We start from the raw sequence: 21,586 nt of genomic DNA, 5'->3' as shown, positions 1-21,586 counted from the left end.
GTGGTTCTCAGCAGGCTTGCTGCTCCATATGTCTCTGATGCTCTGTTCATGGCCTGCCTTGCAGTGGGTTGTTGACTGAATTAGGATTCACTCTCTTTTACTTAGGTTCAGCAATAGAAAGTGTGTGAATACCATTAGGAAGCGGAGTTATCACAGCTTCTATACATCCAGAGAAAGGGCTGTAATAAAGTTAAACTATTTAGTAGAAATATTGGTCCTATTGGCTTTTTTATTTGCCCATCTTCATTCACCCTGCAACAACTTGGGCCAGTGGTAGCTTTGTCAATATCAGAAGAGGTAGTTTCGAAATTACAGAAATCTCACACCAAAAATAGTGGGGAACCAAGGGGCTAAGAAGACTGAGGAACTTAAAGTAATTAATATCAGCAGAGAAAAGGTACTTGAGAAACTAATGGGACTAAAAGCCGACAAATCCCCTGGGCCTGATGGCCTACATCCTAGGGTTCTAAAAGAGGTGGCTGCAGAGATAGTGGATGTATTGGTTGTGATCTTCCAAAATTCCCTAGATTCTAGAACGGTCCCAGCGGATTGGAAGGTAGCAAATGTAACCCCGCTATTCAAGAAAGGAGGGAGAAAGAAAACAGGGAACTACAGACCAGTTAGCCTGACATCAGTCGTCAGGAAAATGCTGGAATTCATTATTAATGAAGTGGTAACAGGGCACTTCGAAAATCATAATATCATTAAGCAGAGCCAACATGGTTTTATGAAGGAAATCGTGTTTAACAAATTTATTAGAGTTTTTTGAGGATGTAACTTACAGGGTAGATAAAGGCGAACCAGTGAATGTAGCATATTGGATTTTCAAAAGGCATGCGATAAGGTGCCACATAAAAGGCTGCTATGCAAGATAAGGGCTCATGGGGTTGGGGGCAATATATTAGCATGGATAGAGGATTGGTTAATGAACAGAAAACAAAGAGTAGGGATAAACAGTTAATTTTCCAGTTGGCAGGCTGAAACTAGTGAGGTGTCGCAAGGATCAGTGCTTGGGCCTCAACTATTTACAATCAATATTAATGACTAGGATGAAGGGACTGAGTGTAATATATCCAAGTTTGCTGACGATACAAAGCTAGGTGGGAAGGTAAGCTGTGAGAAGGGGACACAGAGCCTGCAAAGGGATTTGACAGGTTAAGTGAGTGGGCAATAAGGTGGCAGATTGAGTATAATGTGAGGTTATTCACTTTGGTAGGGAGAATAGAAAAACAGAATATTTTTTAAATGGTGAGAAACTATTAAATGTTGGTGTTCAGAGAGATTTGGGTGTCCTAGTACAGGAAACACAGAGAGTTAGCATGCAGGTACAGCAAGCAATTAGGAAGGCAAATGGCATGTTGGCCTTTATTGCAAGGGGGTTGGAGTATAAGAGTAAGGAAGTCTTACTACAATTTTACAGGGCTTTGGTGAGACCACACCTGGAGTACTGTGCACAGTTTTGGTCTCCTTATCTGAGGAAGGGTATACTTGCCTTGGAGGCGGTGCAATGAAGGTTCACTAGATTGATTCCTGGGATGAGAGGGCTGTCCTATGATGAGAGGTTGTGTAAATTGGGCCCAAACTCTCGAGTTTAGAAGAATGAGAGGTGATCTCACTGAAACATACAAGATTCTGAGGGGAATTGACAGGGTAGATGCTGAGAGGTTGTTTCCCCTAGCTGGAGTGTCTAGAACTAGGGGTCATAGTCTCAGGATAAGGGGTCGGCCATTTAAGACTGAGGTGAGGAGGAATTTCTTCACTCAGAGGGTTGTGAATCTCTGGAATTCTCTACCCCAAAGGGCTGTGGATGCCGAGTTGTTGAGTATATTCAAGGCTGAGATAGAGTTTTGGACTCTAGGGGAATCGAGGGATATGGGGATCGGGCAGGAAAAATGGAGTTGAGGTTGAAGATCAGCCATGATCTTATTGAATGGCGGAGCAGGCTCGAAGGGCCGTATGGCCTAACCCTGCTCCTAATTCTTATGAATGCCTAGCTTCCACATGGTAATTACCCACGGTGGCAGAATTGAAATCAGGAGTTTACCACTTGGGAATCACAGGTGCAGACCTGCATGCAGCACACTGCAGCCTTCTGAGAACAGCCATTGAGAAAGACATTCATTCAGTGGGATTGTGGCTCAAACTAATATATAAAGCTAACAGTTCAAAGAGAAATATGCAGTAATACATTTGAATAGCCCATACTTCAGATTGTAAGTACAGGTCTGAATATTATTGAAAGGGTCAACACAAGCTCGCTCACCAGATTCTCATTGGTGAGGCGCGTGATCTCCTGTTGCACATTATACTCAATGCGCGCTTCCGGAGACATCTGTAGTGTCTGTGTGAGGATGTGCTGCTGCTTGTCCATCTCCTCCTTCAGAGCCTCGACCTGAGTGTGCATTCTTTCCACCTCTTCCTCGTGTTGCTTGATCTGAGTCTGCAACTGCGCCTCCAGCAGCCTGTGGTTCAATAGCATCAAATTAGAGATGGCAGCTGGAGGAGTTGGGTAACAAGTTTCTTTCTTAAAACAATACCTTTATCTTCAAAATAGAAAAGCTTTGTTCTTCATTATAGTGAGTTTAGTGTGTTCCCTAGCTGGGGGCAGCACTAGTTCTTACTGCAGTAAACAAATTTAACGTATTATAACTAATTCAAAATATACAGGTTAGCCAGGTCAGGATGGAAGAAAGGCTGGATTGCTCTGCTGTGGTGGATCACATCCTCTCACTGAACAGATGAGCTGGGCAAACAGAACATTTTTCAATTTCCTGTTCAAGGATTTGTGAGATATAAAATAAAAATAAAACTAATGGCCCCTATTTTCCGATGCCTACGGGTATGTACGAGCTGTGTACACACCCGTAGGGATATCGGAAATGCTGAGTTCAGGCATGCCAAGCGCATGCACTGAAAACCAGCATTTCCGATTTGTCAAGAATCCTTTTGACAGATCGGACGCCTGCCCTGGAGAAGGGCCTCTGCGGGTGGAGAGTTCCGCTTTCTGCAGAACCTCCGCCCGCAGAAAACCCTTAGAAATCTTACGCCTGGTAAAAGCAGACGTAAGGCCTGCTTTTACCAGCATAAGAGTTTAAAAATGTAAAAAAAAAAAATTCCACTCATTTATAATTTAAAAATACTTTAAAAAAAGTTTATTTTTAGCCCTGTAAAAAACTTTAATTATTTTTTTCAAAAAATTAAATTTGTTTAAAATATTTAATTTAATGTAATTTTAACATTTTAAAAACGTGATTTAAAAAAAAACTTTATTTAATGTTTTTGTGTCTTTTTTCAGTGATCCCCAGTAATACTTTTGACAGTTCTATCTGTCAAAAGTATGAAGGGGGATTCCCTTCTTTCATTGGCTCACCTGGCCCACGTGATCCCAGGGACGCTTGCGAACCGCATGTGCCCCTAGGATACGTGGGCCCTGCGCATTTCGACTGTGGGGGGGCCCAGGAGCGGAAGTGTCTGGACCTCGAGAGCCCTCAGGTAAGTGCGTAGATACTTTTCTGATAAGAGGCATCCACACGCAGGAAGCCTCCTATCGGAAATTACAGGCCATTATGTATTTCTCTCTTTTCTTCACTGCACAGCATGCCTCTGACAAGATGACAGGAAACTTAGCTGCCCACAGTCAGTCACCAGAAGCGGAAACCATTGACGACGTTTTCCCTAGTCAGAGGCATTGAGGCCAATTGTTGAACACCTACTGATGCCCTGCAGCCAAGTAATCACTGTGGACCTTATTAACTTAGTTCAACACTAGGTGATACAGAACTTTTAAAAATATATATTTTCTCCTCTCTAGGCATTCCTTCATTACATAAGGCATTGACACCTTGCTAACAAAGTTCCATGGTTGGTGCCTTCCATCCCCCCATAAAAAAATTTTAAAAATAGCTCCCCAGACCGATGGGTAGAGTTCCACAGGTGCTGTCCACACTACAGTACCTTGCCCAAGTGGCCAGTCTTCATGCATGTCTCTAGATAATTTATATCAACAGGCTATCCTACCGTGGCAGGCATCACAGCTAAAACCAATCCTGCTCTTACCCAACGTTGGCACATGTACAATATCCAGTAGGGTTCACAGGATAGCCATGTACTCCTTCTGTTGCTCCAGCCAGATCAGCATAGCTCAGTTCCACACTAGGAAGTGCATTTACCAATATAGCCAATGGTAAATATAAGATTTGTAAACTTTAAAAGATTTCTATACATCTCTGAAATCATGAGGAGATCATGAACACCCTGAAAGATTGCACAGTTAATAACCCTGTGAACCTTAACCCTTTGGTTTAGTGAGTGACCTTCAGCAGTGACAAATTGAATAGCAAAAGTGAGGTGTAAAGTTCTGCAAACACCACAAATGCATTCAGAAAGAAATATAATACACATTTCTCTTTACAGCACCATGTGGAACTCAAACTCTTCCTAACACCCTTACATCTTAGTTATTCAAAACAAAGAGCAAACAAAGGTTTGACCTGGCAACTTCCTTTAGGCCTTGATAAGCCAGGCCTAGCTCTCCATCTTCATTAAGGTATCGCCAGTCCTCAGCCTGGCTGGAAGTGAATGACAGGAGAAAGGAAGCAGGAACAAAAAAGAGAGAAAGGAGCAAAAGCGTCATTCAGAAAGAACAAAGACAGTGTTAATATAGAAAGCAAGAATAAGTACCAACATTTTAGATCTTTTTGTCTCTCTAAGGGATGAGGTACAATGACTTGATTTGTTTTCAAACATGACCTCCAAGCAGGACTGCAGCTAAGAAGATGTCTTCCCTTCCATTTCCTTTCTGCCAACACACAGATATAGTACTTGCCAATAGTTAAGAGATTAACATACAGGGACACTAAACTCAATATTTTGCATCTGTAAGACAGAACACCAGGTCACAAAAAACCCAGTTATGGCTTGGATTCCCACATCATCAACAGCAACATTACTAACTGAGAAACAATCCCAGAGAACAACCAAACTAGCACTTTTTCCAAGTATACATAAGTCGCAAAGAGATTTAACTAGATTTGGCAAGTCTCACTTAAAGCCGTACACAAAGGGATGTAAAAACATTATGAAGATTGGGCTCATGTGTCATACACTTGTACTCAACTTGTATTAGCAAAATAAAGAGAAAGGAAGAGTCTTGTCCTTGCCTGTACATGTATAATTACTCAGCTGAGAGATGATAAAACACCAGGAAATGGAAGATTTCAACACTTTGCATCATGTGATAGCAGTACGCAATCTCAGTTCAAATAAAGCATGGGTTAAAGCAAAGTAAAGATTACCCCCACGCCACCCAAGTATTTCAGCCAAACTCAGAAAGGTGACATTTCTATTGACTGAACTCCCTCACATTAAGACCTTTCTCAGCATGAATACCACAAGATCAGGCAATCTGTAATACTGACCAATGGCCACTAATAGTTGGTTAAACTATTTTAACGGGAGCATCACTGGATTTTACAGACCCCCTCTCAAAAATAGCCAGCTTTTTGATCACCTCTTGAAAATCCATTCTTCACTCCATCAATGATTCAGTGATAAAGAAACTGTGGGACCAAGGAGGTTTGATTCGGTTTGTGCTGTTAACTAATCTCCACTGAGGCAGCGATAAGAATAATTGGAATATTACAGTTGGCCACAGCACTGTTGAGGGCTAATAGACAGGGGGAAAAATTCAGTATGGATTTATGGCCCTGATCGCTATCCAGTGATTTGTGTTAGAGTGAGTGCGTGTGTCTGGTACAGGACACATTATGAGAAGCTTTGCACTATAGGATAGGAACCGGTTGAAAGTCCTGAAATCCATTTCAATTAAGAATTCTCACAGCAGCAAACATTCATCCCAGCAATCTGAGCTCCATTCACAGTGGATCCTAGAGTAAAAAGGGGCAGCATTGTGGAAACACCAATGTGTACTGAACTGGTCAGATATCTGTGGGAGATCAGGCCCACACACATTCCTTCAGCCTGTTCCTGTTTCTGTTCTGATAAAAGAGTACACTTTATGGAAAATGAACAGACTCGAGACAGGGAGAGGCTGTATAGATAGACCAACAACTTACCTGTTGGTCTCACATATACCATTGTAAGCATCAATGGCATCATCTTTCTCCATGTTTTCATTACTTCTTTTCCACTCGTATTTCTCAGTCACATTATCCTGCAATGAGAGAAATATTACTTATTTGACTTGACCAAACCCACTGCAATGTTCCAATTGAGCAGAAATGTGGGCTCCATTTGGAACACAAGAACGCATTGAACACAAAATGGCTATTATACCCATGAAGCGCACAATTGTCAGACACCATGTATAAACTAGCCTACCACGGTGTCGACCCCATCTGTTTAATCTCATGAGAGAAAATTCTTAATAAATATCCCCCAATGCCCAAAGGCAAACCAAACAAAACTCCAGAATGTTCACCCAATCCCATATCTCCAACAGTGAAAATTGATCTGCTCTCCTCCAAGACAATATTCTCCTCTTCCTCATCCCCCTCCCCCAGATTCAACAGTACAACAATAATCCTGCCCTGTGCAGTATTTGGTTTCCTGCATTCCAACACGTCAAAAGTACTTCATTGACTGTAAGGTGCTTTGGAATGTCCTGAGATTGTGAAAAGAGCTATATAAATGTAAGTCTTTCTTATCTCAGTTTACACATATCCATATAACCTCCAATCCTATTCCCAATCAGATCTTTGTTGCAACAATTAATTGACCCAGCCTTGGTCGGCAGTTTATTAGTCTACCAAATAGCCAGTACAGACACGATGGGCCAAATGGCCGCCTTCTATACTGTATTAGTCTAAGATTCTATGAAGTGCTCATGACATATTCAGTAAGCTAAATACAGTCACAAGTGTCTCTGTCCAGCCCCAGATACTGTTCAAACTTCAGTTAAAGGGCTCGCTTACAGCGGTAGATTTTTGGTGATGACCACATGAAAAATATCAGAGTAAAAACCCGCAAACAAAACAGTTTCTTCGTCTCGAGTCTCACTTGAGGCTTGTTAATTTTAAACCCGTCTCCTCTAGGTCTGTCCTCACAGCTTGTCAAATCTACTAAGGTGAGGGATATTGAAGAAGGATTCCAGATAATACAAGTTAAAACAATGAAGCTGAGAATATGAAAAAGCAAATGGCAGGAGAGAAAAGGGAAAGAGGAGAAGAGGGAAGATGGACAAAGGGGAAGAAAGTTGAAATGAAGAAGAGAGAAGTTGTAGCAATACATCAAAATTACCTCCTTCTGGCGAGAGGCATTGACGATTTGGGTTCTCAGCATGAGGACCTCCTCCTTGCGCACCTCTAGCTCCTCATTGGCCACCTTCAGCTGATTTAGCAGTACATTGTAAGCATTTTCCACGTCGTTAGTTGGGTTCTCCCCAATTGCCTTCTCTGCTGTGGCTTTTCTCAGCTCATTGAGTTCATTTTTGAGTTTCTTGTTTTCAGATTCCAGCTCCTGTCGCTGTAAAATGATAAGGAATTGGAAAGTGTCATTATGCAATAAATGAATTCAACTATTTTATATATGCTATATTGAGGCTAGGTAAATTGAAAATTTCAAAACTGAGGTTAGTTGATTTTTGTTAGGCAAGGGTATCCAGGGTTACAGAACCAAGGGAGGGGGCGGTTCTGGACTTAGTTTTAGGGAATGAAGCTGGGTAGGTAGAAGGCATATCAATGGGGGAGCATTTTGGTGCTAATGCCCATAATTCTGTTAGATTTAAGGTAGTTATGGAAAAGGACAAGGATAGACCAGGAATAAAAATTCTAAATTGGGGAAAAGCAAATTTTGCTAAGCTCAGAGGGAATTTAGCCATAGTGAACTGGAAACAGCTACTTGAAGGTAAATCAGTGTCAGAGCAGTGGGAGGCATTCAAGGAGGAGATCCGGAGGGTTCAGACCAAATATGTGAAGAAAAAAGGTGGGACTAACAAATCTAGAGCCCCCTGGATGTCTAGAGACATACAGGGTAGGATAAAGAAAAAAAGGGAGGCGTATGACAGATACTGAGGGCTAAATACTCCAGAATCTTTAGAGGAGTACAGAAAGTGCAGGGGTGCAATTAAAAAGGATACAGGAAACTTTGTGCTATCCGGCACCGACGGGACCGAGCTGTTGCCGTTCCCTCAAAACTGCCGGACAAACCAGCGCTAATGTTGAAACATACGGAGATTTTGAGCTCCACATCTGGCAACAAACCCCGTTGCTTAGCAACAGCTTCTAAACAGTCGGCCGTACTCTCTGTAGCTTAGCAACAGCTTCAGCGAGGCCTTGCAGAGCTTGACTGTTGAGAAAAAAGCAACGAAAAGAAAAAAAAACTAACGAAACGGCTCCTGATTTTTGCCGGTGGCTCGAGCTTGCCGGACATTTAGCCTCCGGATAACACAAAGTTTCCTGTATTAGGAAAGCAAAGAGAGAGCATGAAAAATTCTTGGCAAGTAAAATCAAGGAAAACCCAAAGATGTTTTATAAATATATTAAGAGTAAGAGGATAACTGAGGAAAGGGTAGGGCCTATTGGAGATCATGAGGGTAATCTGTGTGTGGAGGCAGGAGATGTTGGTAGGGTTCTTAATGAATACTTTGCATCTGTTTTCACAAAGGAGAGGGGCGAAGCAGACATTGCTATCGGGGGGGGGGGCGGGGGGAGGTGGAGTGTGAAATATTAGATGAAATAAACATAGAGAGAGAGAAAGTATTAAGGGGTTTAGTAGCTTTCAGGTGTGGTGCTGGAGGACTGCTAATGTGGTACCCTTGTTTAAAAAGGGAGAAAAGGATAGACCGAGTAATTACAGGCCAATCAGCCTAACATCGGTGGTGGGAAAATTATTGGAAAGAATTCTGAACGACAGGATAAATCTTCATTTAGAAAGACATGGATTAATCAAGGATAGTCAGCACAGATTTGTTATGGGAAGGTCTTGTCTGACAAACTTGATTGAACTTTTTGAGGAGGTAACAAGGAGGGTAGATGAGGGTAGTGCGTTTGATGTAGTGTATATGGACTTTAGCAAGGCTTTTGATAAGGTTCCACATGGGAGACTGGTCACAAAGTTTAAAGCCCATGGGATCCAAGGCAAAGTTGGATTCAAAACTGGCTCGGAGACAGGAAGCAGAGGGTAATGGTTGATGGGTGTTTTTGTGACTGAAAGGCTGTTTCCAGTGGGGTTCCGCAGGGCTCAGTACTAGGTCCCTTGCTTTTTGTGGTATATATCAATGATCTAGACTTGAATATAGGGGGTATGATTAGGAAGTTTGCAGATGATACTAAAATCGGCTGTGTGGTTGATACTGAAGAAGGAAGCTGTAGACTGCAGGAAGATATCAATAAATTGGTCAGGTGGGCAGAACAGTGGCAAATGGAATTCAATCCGGAGAAGTGTGAGTTAATGCATTTGGGGAGGGCCAATAAGAAAAGGGAATACACATTAAATGGTAGGACACTGAGTAGTGTAGAGGAACAAAGGGACCTTGGAGTGCATGTCCACAGATCCCTGAAGGGAGCAGGCCAAGTAGATAAGGTGGTTAAGGCGGCATACGGAATGCTTGCCTTTATTAGCTGTGGCATAGAATACAAGAACAGGGGGGTTATGCTTCTCAACTGTATAAAACACTAGTTGGGCCTTAGCTAGAGTACTGCGTGCAGTTCTGGTCACCACATTACAGGAAAGATGTGATTGCACTAGAGAGGGTACAGAGGAGATTTACAAGGATGTTGCCGGGAGTAGAGAATCTTAGCTATGAGGAAAGACTGGATAGGCTGGGTCTGTTTTCCTTGGAACAGAGGAGGCTGAGGGGAGGCCTTATTGAGGTGTATAAAATTATGAGAGGCTTGGATAAAGTGGATACAGTGGGCTCGATTTTCCTGCAGGTGTGGGGAATTGTCAGGTTCCCCGAATGTTGGGGTTCCCACACGAATCTAAATGGGTCTGCCAGATTGATGCAATTTTCCCTCAATTGGCCAATTCATTTCCAGCGTGTGGGAACCCTTGCTAATTGACGATTTCCAGTCAGAAAGCCGCACAGTATGAGGTCATCATTTGTGGTGCTTTTAAGGTCCACAGCAAGCATCGCTTCCTCTGCAGGCTTCCAAACAAACCATACTGGATGGCAGAGGAGCCTGCAGCAGCAGTGGCCAGTGCCAGACCCCGAGCTGCCTCCAAATTCGACGAGACTTCACTGCAGGCATTATTGGATGGAGTTAGGGCCCACAGGGAGGTCCTCTTCCCTAGGTCAGGGAGGAAGAGGCCTCCCACTGAGACCAAGGCTACATGGATGCAGGTGTCAGCAGATGTCAACTCGCTGGGAGTCACCAGAAGAACCTGGATACAGTGTTGGAAACGATTCCATGACCTTCACCGTACAGGAAAAGTAAGTATGAAGTTTCCATCACCCTCAAACTGATCCCCATTGCCTTTCCCCACCAGCACTCAGCTTTAGCACTCTCTTCCTCCACATCCCACTACACAGTCACATCCATGCACCCTTACCCATTCTCTCTCTCTCTATGCTCACATTCGCATAACTATTCCACCATGCAGCCCTCACACTCCCTCTCACTCTGATGCTTTGAACACAACTGACAACACACAGGGAGGGCCCTTGGTTTTGCAGCCTCACACCATCTTTGTCTCCCTCTAAGTATCTATGCTATGCAATCTCTACACTCACTCCTTCATTCTCACTCAAACTCCATTTGTCTCCCTCATTGCAGGAAAAGAGAGCTCACAACAACAGAGAGCGAGCCAGGACTGGAGGAGGCCCACCCTCAATAGCCCACCTGACCCCCTGGGAGGAAGGAGTGCTGGAAATTGTCGTGGCTGATGTGGCTGCGGAAGCTGGGGAAGGAGAGACAGGGGCAGTCCTGCAAACTGGTGACAGAATAGTTTTCCATCTCTCTCATTGACATAGCATGAGGCGCTGTTATGATTCTGAAGCTACATCATTTGGACTTATGAACATCTGCAAAATCCAATGTGCATATAACCTTGGCATCACATCTCTAACTCTTTCCTTTACTCCCCCACAGGACCATCCAGAGCCCCCGTCCCCACTGTGGAGGAGGAAGAGGCTGAGCAGCCAGACTCCTCAGAGGAAGCTCCAACCTCTGAGGGCGCAGCGGCAGCAGAAGTAAGCGCACCCAGCACCAACACACACACTCACACCTCGGGGGGACCTTCGGGACATAGAGTAGTGTTGTCACCTGGTATTTCACAGCTCACAAGTGAGCATCAGCAGATTGTGGAGACAGGGACAGCAGTGGAGAGTCCTCGTCGGAGGGCGCAGGACTCTGCCAGCTCGGCTCAGCTGCATGTCGACCCTGTGCCTCTGGGTCCATCCGCAAGAGGTGATGGAACTCCATGCACAGATGCAGGAGTCTCTGGCAGGTTTTGTCTCCAGGGTCGCTGCGAGTGTGGAGCGAATGGAGGAGTCCATAGCGAACATGAGCAGAGCCTTAGTGGAGTCATTGGCGCATGAACGCATCACCGTGGTAAGGCTGGCTACCGTAGAGGAGAGGAGGGCTGCGGCCGAGGAGAGGAGGGCTGCGGCCGAGGAGAGGAGGGCTGCGGCCGAGGAGAGGAGGGCTGCGGCCGAGGAGAGGAGGGCTGCGGCCGAGGAGAGGAGGGCTGCGGCCGAGGAGAGGAGGGCTGCGGCCGAGGAGAGGAGGGCTGCGGCCGAGGAGGAGCTTAGTCGCCAGGCTATGGAAAACATGGTGAGTGTTCAGAATAGAATGACATCTCTTGAGGAGTGATGGGCATCTATTGAACACAGAAACCAGACCTTCATGGAAGTCCTTCTGAATAGGACTTCCAGTGCAGATATGGGTCCCTATGGCCCCCCTGATGTGCAGCAAGGTGCTCTCCAGCCACTTGCAGGTGCCGAGGGGGACCTGACCCATGAGAGGGAGGTTGTTGGCACACCTCAAGGAAGTGGTGGCTCCTCTCCACGCGCTTACACTTCCATGCCACTGCAGAGCCCTCGGTCAGAGCCCCACCGGTGTCCACACCCAAGTGAGAGGCGTCTCAACCCCTGCACAGCCGCAGGAGCAGCAGACTGCTGGCGAGCCCTCACAGGCTCGCCACCGCAGAGGAAGCCTGCCAAAGGTGTCGAGACAGGGGCAGTAGGAAGGTCAGCAAGGGGCCTCCACATCTGCTGAAGCCACAGGGGAACCACTACGTAGGAGCACACGTAAGAGAAAAATAAAGCACCACTAATCACAAGGGTAGTCACTTGGGTGAAAAGTTTTGTATATAGTTATTATGCCATCAGTATCTTGTTTATAAAAAATCTGATGGCAACTGCTGCAGTTGTAGCGTGTGTCATTTGGCGAATGGGGATTTCGCATTGAGGCCTCAGGATTACTTGCAGTTGTCAGGATGCTGGTCAAATAGGTAGGAATGCGCAGGGTTTGGCCGTTGGCCATGCTCAGGTAAAAAGCAACGAGACTACAGTGTTTGATGTACTAGGCTAAGCAAATCTGGACAGGATGAGTGCGTTCCTTGCATCCCGGGCAGCAATATTCTTGCGTAATGTTGCCGCTGGTTGATGGGCCTCTGCAGGATGGTCGTTTTCGCCCTCCTCCTCCTCAGCATCATCTTCACCCGAGGCAGGTCTGTGAGGAGCCACTTGGTCCTGAGGACGACGCTGTGCCATGTTGTGAAGTACACAGCAAACCACGACGATTCCGGAGACCCTGGCTGCTGAGTAGTGTAGGGCTCCACCTGATCTATCCAGGCATCTGAAGCGCATCTTCAGCAAGCCGATGGTTTGCTCGATAATGCATCTGGTGGAAATGTGGCTGGAGTTGTAGCGCTCCTCAGCTTCGTTGGTTGGTCTCCTCCACGGCCAAGTCCTCAGGGGATAGCCCTTGTCTCCAAGTAGCCATCCGTTAAGTTGGTCTGGCGGCCTGAATAGCGGAGGCACACTAGACTGGCGCAGTATGAAGGAGTTATGGCAGCTGCCAGGGTACTTGGCACAAACAATTTCCTTCTTGTGGTCACACACCAGCTGAACGTTAAGGGAGTGGAAGCCCTTTCGGTTGACAAAAACTCCCGGATTGTGGTGGGGTGCAGTCAACCCCTGCACCCTTGGAAAGCCTGCCAGATGAGCTAATCCAAGCGCTCGCGCCCTCACACTTGCGCGATCCCTGGTGAAATGGATGTGATTGTGCGCGAGGGCAAAGAGGGCATCGGTTACCTGCGTGATGCAAGTGTGTGCAGCTGCCTGGGAGATGCCACTGATGTCTGCTGCTGATCCCTGGAAGGAGCCTGAGGCAAAAAAGTTGAGTGCGGTGGTGACTTTGAGGGCCACTGGTAAGGAGTGTCCACCTGGTCCTCTGGGTAGCAGGTCTTGCTGCAGCATTGCGCAGATGTCAGTCACTACCTCTCGCGAAAGTCGGAGCCGCCTTTGGCACTGCTGCTCAGTCATGTTGAGGTAGCTGACCCTGTGTCTGTAGGATAGCAAAATACTGCAGGTGCTGGAAATCCGAAATAACAACAGAAAATGCTGGAAAAACTCAGCAGGCCAGGCAACATCCGTGGAGAGAAATTAGAGTGACATTTCGGGTCTAACCCTTTTTCAAACGGTGTCTGTAGACCCTGTTTGGGGGGTAGCTCCTGCGCCGGCGGCCTTCCATGCGCTGGCCCCTTCTGGCCTGTGCTACCTCAGGTGGGTGAGCCGCAGCCTGTCGCTCCTTCTGCTGCTGCTGGTGCTGCTGTTGTTGCTGGATCTGCTGCTGCCACCTCTGCTGCTGGAGATCCTCTAATGCCAAGAAGGGAAGGAAAAAAAGGCCTCCCATGCTTCTGGTAGATGCCTCCGTTGAGGAAGCGCTGAGTGAGGGTGGCGAGAGGGGCTTCCCAGGAGCTCACACTGGAGAAGTGTGTGAGGCTCCAACCTTCCACAGCTGTGCCTAAGCCTGGAACAAGTTGCCCCAAGCCTGAAACAACAAGGTCCTGCAACCTGCAAATGATGTCTGATTAAATCTCTTCTTTCCTGATTGGCCGGCAGCTGATAGTCAGCAATCCGATATTGTTCACGCCAGGTTTCATCAGCGGGGTTCCCACCAGGCGTGTTTAACGTGGGAAAAGGCTGAAAATAGCAAGGGCCCCTTAAAATGGCATTATAGATGCCAATTATTGGTGATTAAGGTGCCTGAAGACCAGTCCCGCCTGCTGCGGGCGGGACTGATTTGGGTCGGATAGAAATGCCTGGGTGAAAATCGGACGGGGCAGGGCATCAGGTCGGGGGGGTTGCGACCCCCTATTTTTGCGCTTTTTTTTTTTTCCCCCCCACACGCCTGAAAGCCCGCCTGATGGCTCCAGGAAAATCGCCCCTAGGAGGACCTATTTCCCTTAGCAGAGGGGTCAAAAATTTAAAGTAATTGGTGGAAGGTTTAGAAGGGATTTGAGGGGAAATTTCTTCACCCAGAGGGTTGTGGTGGTCTGGAACTCACTGCCTGAAAGGGTGGTAGAGGCAGGAACCCTAACCACATTTAAAAAGTACTTGGATGTGCACTTGGGATGCTCTAACCTGCAGGGCCACGGACCAAGAGCTGGGAAGTGGGATTAGGCTGGATAGCTCTTTGTTGGCCGGCGCGGACACGATGGGCTGAAATGGCCTCCTTCCATGCTGTATGATTCTATGAAGGCGGGTAGATTGAGTTAAGGTTCGGATCAACCATGATCTTATTGAACGGCAGAACAGGCGCAAGGGGCTGAATGGCCTACTCCTGTTCTCATGTTCCTACTCCAGTTGCATTTTTCACAACTTGTTATTTATATTTTTCTTCCAGCCTGCTTTAGACTTGAAAGAGGTGAACTCAGCAATCATTCTCACTCCTGCTAGAAACTGCTTGGTCATGGACAAGATTAGCGTGTTGACATGCCTGAGCCCAGTCAGTGAGTAAGAACATAAGAATTAGGAGCAGGAGTAGACCATATGGCCCTTTGAGCCTGTTCCACCATTGAATAATCTTCGACCTCAACTCCACTTTCCCACCCGATCCCCATGAGTCCAAAGATCTGTCTATCTCACTCAGCCTTGAATATACTCAACGACTCAGTATCCACAGCTCTATGGGGTAGAGAATTCCAAAGATTCACAATCCACTGCGTGAAGAAATTCCTCCTCATCTCAGTCTTAAATGGCTGACCCCTTATCCTAAAACTATGCCCCCTAGCTCTAGAAGAATTGACACTTGGACAAGAAACCAGAGGCTGCCAGTACCTATGGAGCCATACCCCAAGCATGACAAACTATCTTCAGTTGAGGAAGGAAGTATAAAAAAATACTAAGATGTAGCATTATTGTCTGGAAAAAGGGCTTGCAAGCATTTTCATCCGACTCACAAACACAGGTGGGTACAAGTTTGTGATCGGTGACTGATAACATTGATCACTTCCTACAGAAATGCGGATTTTTGTTCTCCGCCGCCACCAATTTTCTTCTATCTTTATCTTCAAGAGAACTCTGCGTTCCTCCATCTCTGGCCTCTTGTGCATCTCCTACTCTCTATAACCACCACTGATGTCTGTGCATTCAGCTAACTAGGCCGTGCTCTGGAATTTACTCCCGAAAGCTCGCGGCCTTTCTTTTCCCCTTTAAGGCCCTTCGTAAAACCTATCTTTTTGACCAAGCTTTTAGCTACCGTTCCGAATATCTCCTTCTTTGGCTCTGTGTCAATTTTTGTCTGATGACACTTCTGTGAAGTGTTTGAGATGTTTTCTATGTTACAGATGCTATATAATGCAAGTTGTTGTTGTTGACTGTAGAGCAATAGTGAGTTTTTTGAGATTGCAAATGTAGAGAATGAGAATATTCTATTAGAGACAGAGTCATACGACACAGAAGGAGACCATTCGGCCCATCGAGTCCGTGCCGGCTCTCTGTAGAGCAATCCAGTCAGTCCCATTCCCCCCGCTCTATCCCCGTAGCCCTGCAAGTTTATTTCCCTCAAGTGCCTATCCAGTCTCCTCTTGAAAACATGGAGTGTGTCCGCTTCCAACACTTCCGTCGGCAGCAAGTTCCAGGTCCTCACCACTCGCTGTGTAAAAAAGTTTTTCCTCACATCCCCCCTGTATCTCTTGTCCAAAACCTTAAATTTGTGTCCCCTAGTCCTTGTACCATCAACGAGTGGGAACAGCCTTTCCCCGTCTAGCCTATCCAAACCCGTCATAATCTTGTACACCTCTATCAAATCACTCCTCAACCTCCTTTGCTCTAATGAAAACAAATCCAGCTTCTCCAACCTGTCCTAGTAGCCAAGATCCCCCATCCCCAGAACCATTCTGGTAAATCTCCTCTGCACCCTTTCAAGGGCCTTCACATAAATTGTGGTGACCAGAACTGGATGCAATACTCCAGTTGTGGCCTAACCAGCGCTTTATTATGTTTCAGTATAACTTACTTTTGCACTCAATACCTCTATTTATGAAGCCCAAGATTCCATATGCTTTGCTAACCACTCTCTCAATATGTCCTGCCACCTTCAGGGACCTATGCACAATAACTCACAGGTCAACTCTGTCCCTGCACACCCTTTAAAACTGTGCCATTAAGTGTATATTGCCTCTCCCTGTTCCTTCTGCCAAAATGCATCACCTCACACTTCTCTGTATTAAATTCCATCTGCCACTTGTCTGCCCATTCTGCTAGCCTTTCTACGTCCTGTTGCAGTTGATTGGCATCATCCTCACTGTTTGCCACACCCCCAAGTTTGGTGTCATCAGCAAATTTAGAAATTCTACTCTGTATTCCAATATCCAGGTGATTTATATATATATTAAATAAAAAAAGCAGTGGCCCCAGCACTGACCCTTGGGGAACACCACTGTCTACCATCCTCCAGTCTGAAAAACAGCCATTTAGTAGTTTTAGGATGCCATGGATAAATATGTTAAAATAAATGAAAATTGAGGCAGAAAATAACAATGAAAAACTAAAGGAGAATATATGAGGTTAACAGCAAGATAAGGAAATCTAAGAGGAAGTATAGGAATTTTTTTTTTTTTAAAGAAAACATCAAAAGGAACAGTAAGGTATTTTACAAGTATATCAGTAAAATGAGAATTATTAAAAGCAAAGTGAGACTCTTGAGAGGTGACAACTGATAATTTGTATATGGTTATCAAAATACAGCAGATATATTTAATAACTATTTTGCATCGGTCTTTACTAAAGAGAAGGATATTTGGGAGGAGGTGAATCCTGAAGTGGTTGAGAGCGCGAGATGAGTGATCTTACAATTGATGAAAGGAAAATTTTAGATAAGGTAGTTAGACTAAAGGAAGACAAAGCACCAACAAGATACATCCTAGGATCCTGATTGAGTGTGGATGTGTGCTGGAGGACTGGAGAGTGGCCAAAGTAGCCCCCCAAAATGGAGACAGAGTTATTTGGGTAATTACAGGCCAGTTAGTTTAATATTTGTGGCAGGGAAAATTTTAGAGTCTCTAATTAGTTATGAAATTACCACATACCTAGATAAAACAAACACTAGTTAGAAGTAGCCCAAAAGGGATGATCGTGCTTGACAAAACACAGAATTCTTTGAGGAGGTAACAAACATAATAGATGGGAAAAATGCAGTGTATATGGACTTTAGGAAAACCTTTGACAAGGTGCCACATGGAAGATTACGAATGAAGATTAAACAGCATGGAATTAGGAGAAGGATAGCAAACTGGTTTAACAATTGGTTAGAAGGGGAAAAACAGGCAGTAGGAGTTAAGGGCAGCTTTTCAGAGTGGTTGGAAGTGGGCAGTGGTTTTGCACAGGGTTCAGTTCTGGGGCCATTTCTGTTCACTGTGTATATTTGGATATAGATCTAGAGGGAGTGGTGTTGACATTTGCAGATGGTACCAAAATAGGAGGTATAGTTAAATGTTTAAAAGTACAAAAGAAGCTGCCAAGGGATATTGATAAGATGGGGGAATGAGCTACAAATATTTTCAATTTTCCTCCATTGGCAGAAGTATGAGTATTACCATCAGAGGGTCTCCAACACAAAATCAATGACCTTTGCCATTAATTCTATTGTACTTTCTAAAATAATAATATATATATATATATTTTTTAAATGACTCATTGCCAGAGAGAGCCCCAGGACCGGTCCACCTTGAAACTTGCTTATTCTTACTCTTAGCAGGAAATATACATTCAATCAGGTTGCTTTGTAAGTAAAATCCTAGTTGGCTCATGTCATACCTTTAAGCTGTCGTAGGCCATTTCCGCTGCTTGCTCATTGTCTGGGATGCTGTTGTACTCATTCGCCTGCACAGAAGGAAGACAAATTTGTTGTTACACACCAACAGTGCATCTTGATTATAGTTCAGCATTCAATACCATGATCCCCTCCAAGCTTGTCAACAAGCTCAGTGAGCTAGGACTTAACACCTCCCTATGCAACTGGATCCTGGACTTCCTGACGGGCAGACCCCAGGTGGTGAAAATAGGCAGTAACACCTCCTCAACACTGATCCTGAACACGGTAGCTCCCCAGGGTTGTGTGCTCAGCCCCCTTCTGTACTCCCTGTTTACTCACGATTGCGTGGCCACGCACAACTCCAACTCCATCATCAAGTTTGCTGATGACACTACCGTTGTAGGCCTGATCACAGATGGCGACGAGACAGGCTACAGGGAGGAGGTAAGAGCTCTAGCAGAATGGTGCAAGTACAACAACCTCTCCCTCAACATCAGCAAAACAAAGGAGATGATCGTGGACTACAGGAAGCGGCAGGGGGAGGGACACACACCAATCTACATCGAAGGGGCTGAGGTGGAGAGGGTCAGCAGCTTCAAATTCCTGGGTGTATTCATTACGGAGGACTTAACGTGGTCACATCACATCGATGTTGTAACGAAGAAGGCATGCCAACGCCTGTTCTTCCTCAGGAGACTGAAGAAATTTGGAATGGCCCCCCAGATTCTCACCAACTTCTACCGGTGCACCATCGAGAGTATCCTGTCCGGCTGCATCACTACCTGGTATGGCAACTGCACCGCCATAGACCGCAAGGCTCTACAGATGGTGGTGAAAGCTGCACAACATACTATAGGAATTAAACTACCTGCTGTCCAGGATATCTACCCTGAGAGGTGCCGGGGGAAGGCCCTGAGAATCATTAAAGACGCGAGCCACCCCAGCCACAACCTCTTCGCCCTGCTCCCGTCCGGTAAGAGATACCGAAGCATACAGTCTCGTACCAGCAGGTTTCCAAACAGCTTCTACCCCCAGGCCATAAGACTCATGAACGTATAATTTATTATTATTTATTACTGTTGTTTTATTTATTATTACTGTATTTCTATTAGTATTTTATCATTGTTATGCCATATTTATTCCAATGTTGAGAGGACTCGTAAAAATCAACATTTCATTGTGCAGTACACACATCTGCTGCATATATGACAAATAAAATTGAATTGAATTGTAGATGGTACACACTGCAGCCACAGTACGCTGGTGGTGGAGGGAGTGAATGTTTAAGGTGGTGGATGGGGTGCCAATCAAATGGGCTGTTTTACCCTGGATGGTGTCAAGCTTCTTGAGTGTCGTTGGAGCTGCACTCATCCATGCAAGTGGAGAGTATTCCATCACACTCCTTACTTGTGCCTTGTAGATGGTGGAAAAGCTTTGGGGAGTCAGGAGGTGAGATACTCGCCGCAGAATACCTAGCCTCTGACCTGATCTTGTTGCCACAGTATTTATGTGGCTGGTCCAGTTAAGTTTCTGGTCAATGGTGACCCCCCAGGATGTTGATGGTGAAGGACTTGGCGATGGTAATGCCATTGAATGTCAAGGGGTGGTGGTTAGATTCTCGCTTGTTGGAGATAGTCATTGCCTGGCACTTCTGCGGCACGAATGTTACCTGCCACTTATCAGCCCAAGCCTGAACGTCGTCCAGGTCTTGTTGCATGAGGGCATGGACTGCTTCATTATCTGAGGAGTTGTGAATGGCACTGAACACTGTGCAGTCATTAACGAACATCCCCATTTCTGACCTTATGTTGGAGGGAAGGTCATTGATGAAGCAGCTGAAGATGGTTGGGCCTGGGACACTGCCTTGAGGAACTCCTGCAGCGATGTCCTGGGGCTGTGATGATTGACCTTCAATTACCACGACCATCTTCCTTTGTGCTAGGCATGATTCCAGCCAGTGGAGAGTTTCCCATTGATTTCAGTTTTACTAAGGCTCCTTGATGCCACACTTGGTCAAATGCTGTCTTGATGTCAAGGGCAGTCACTCTTACCTCACCTCCGGAATTCAGCTCCTTTGTCCATGTTCGGACCAAGGCTGTAATGAGGTCAGGAGCTGAGTGGTCTTGGCGGAACCCAAATTGGGCATCAGTGAACAAGTTATTGGTGAGTAAGTGCCGCTTGATAGCACTGTCGATGACACCTCCCATCACTTTGCTGATGATTGAGAGTAGACTGATGGGGCAGTAATTGGCCGGATTGGATTTGTCCTGCTTTTTGTGGACAGGACATACCTGGGCAGTTTCCCACATTGTCGGATAGATGCCAGTGTTGTAGCTGTATTGGAACAGCTTAGGGAGTTGCAGTGAATGGTGAGACATAATGGTATCCCTTGCAATGGTGATGAGTGTAAAAGGAATGGCTTGGGCATTGTAGGGATGCTTTATCGTGTTGATGCGCCAGGTTGGCACCACCCCACACCATGTGGCAGCCTGGGTGTACAGCGTCAAGTGAAGTAAATCTGGGCATGGTGAGGCCATCCCGGGCAGCAATGTGGTCAGGTGCTGATGCCCTGTGTCCTGTGCAGCATCAGTTGATTGCGGAGAAGGTTGGTGTTGTTGTTGCTGGTGTGCTTGGTGCTGCTGATGTTGGGGCTCTGAGGACCAAAGTGAGAGAGTATAAAGGGCATCCATGCTGATGGAATAGATGACAGATGAAGTAGAGATAACAGAAGCGATCTGTCAATGGTGAGAGGTAATGAAATCAGATTGGATAGGGACTTGCATAAAGACTGGATGGAGACTTGTGTAAAGACTTGCAGTATGGTGAATCTGTTGTGGAAATGCAGTGAGGAAGAGCTTGTGGCTGAGGGAAGATATCTCTGTAAGGTGGGAGCTTTTACTTTACATTTGAAGCTGTTAACTCAGCAGCTGATTCAATGGCCACTGAACTCCTGCCTCAGTTTAACAGACGTGATCCCCGAGCAGCGAGGACCCCATGGGCGAGCACGTAAAATCAAAAGGTGAGCTCAAATGTATTCTTAATGATCTCTAAACAAGGTCATAATGACCTGAATTGGGTCCCCCGCCACTGCATGTCGGGTCTGCTCAGCGCTGACAGACCAGACATCGGGGAAAGGTGTGTGGCGGCGGGTAGACAGCAAGGTCCCGACCCACTGGGGAAAAAAAAACACTTTCCCTCTCAACCCGTCACCGATCATGCCCGCTGACCCCCTGGAAAATCTCGGCCAAAGTCTTTCCACTGGCAGGAGGGTTGGTAACCAGAGGACACAGAATTAAGATAAGTAGTAAAAGAACTAGAGGGGAGATGATGAGAAATTCTTATACACAGCGAGTTATGATGATCTG

At 45.8% G+C, this 21,586-nt stretch overlaps 1 protein-coding gene across 3 annotated transcripts in view; it reads right to left on the bottom strand.

Moving 5' to 3' along the window:
* The window catches only part of myo5b (myosin VB), a 360,722-nt gene that overhangs the window by 23,912 nt on the left and 315,224 nt on the right, over positions 1–21,586 (bottom strand). For 2 of the 3 annotated variants that reach the window (XM_085974932.1, XM_085974939.1), the window contains 4 exons: positions 18,224–18,289; positions 7,258–7,482; positions 6,075–6,172; positions 2,264–2,462 (listed from right to left, as the gene is read on the bottom strand). In XM_085974932.1, the coding sequence (XP_085831058.1) occupies positions 2,264–2,462; positions 6,075–6,172; positions 7,258–7,482; positions 18,224–18,289 (588 nt within the window). Of the gene's footprint in view, positions 1–2,263; positions 2,463–4,490; positions 4,569–6,074; positions 6,173–7,257; positions 7,483–18,223; positions 18,290–21,586 lie in introns of all 3 variants that reach the window. The other variant, XM_085974944.1, reaches the window with a different exon arrangement.

Source organism: Somniosus microcephalus, chromosome 2 (genome assembly GCF_052327205.1).
Source record: "Somniosus microcephalus isolate GS21.2 chromosome 2, FLI_Smic_1.0, whole genome shotgun sequence".
NCBI classification, from domain to species: Eukaryota; Metazoa; Chordata; class Chondrichthyes; order Squaliformes; family Somniosidae; genus Somniosus; species Somniosus microcephalus.
The sequence above is the reverse complement of the archived record's forward strand: the minus strand, read 5'-3'. Positions and strand labels throughout refer to the sequence as shown.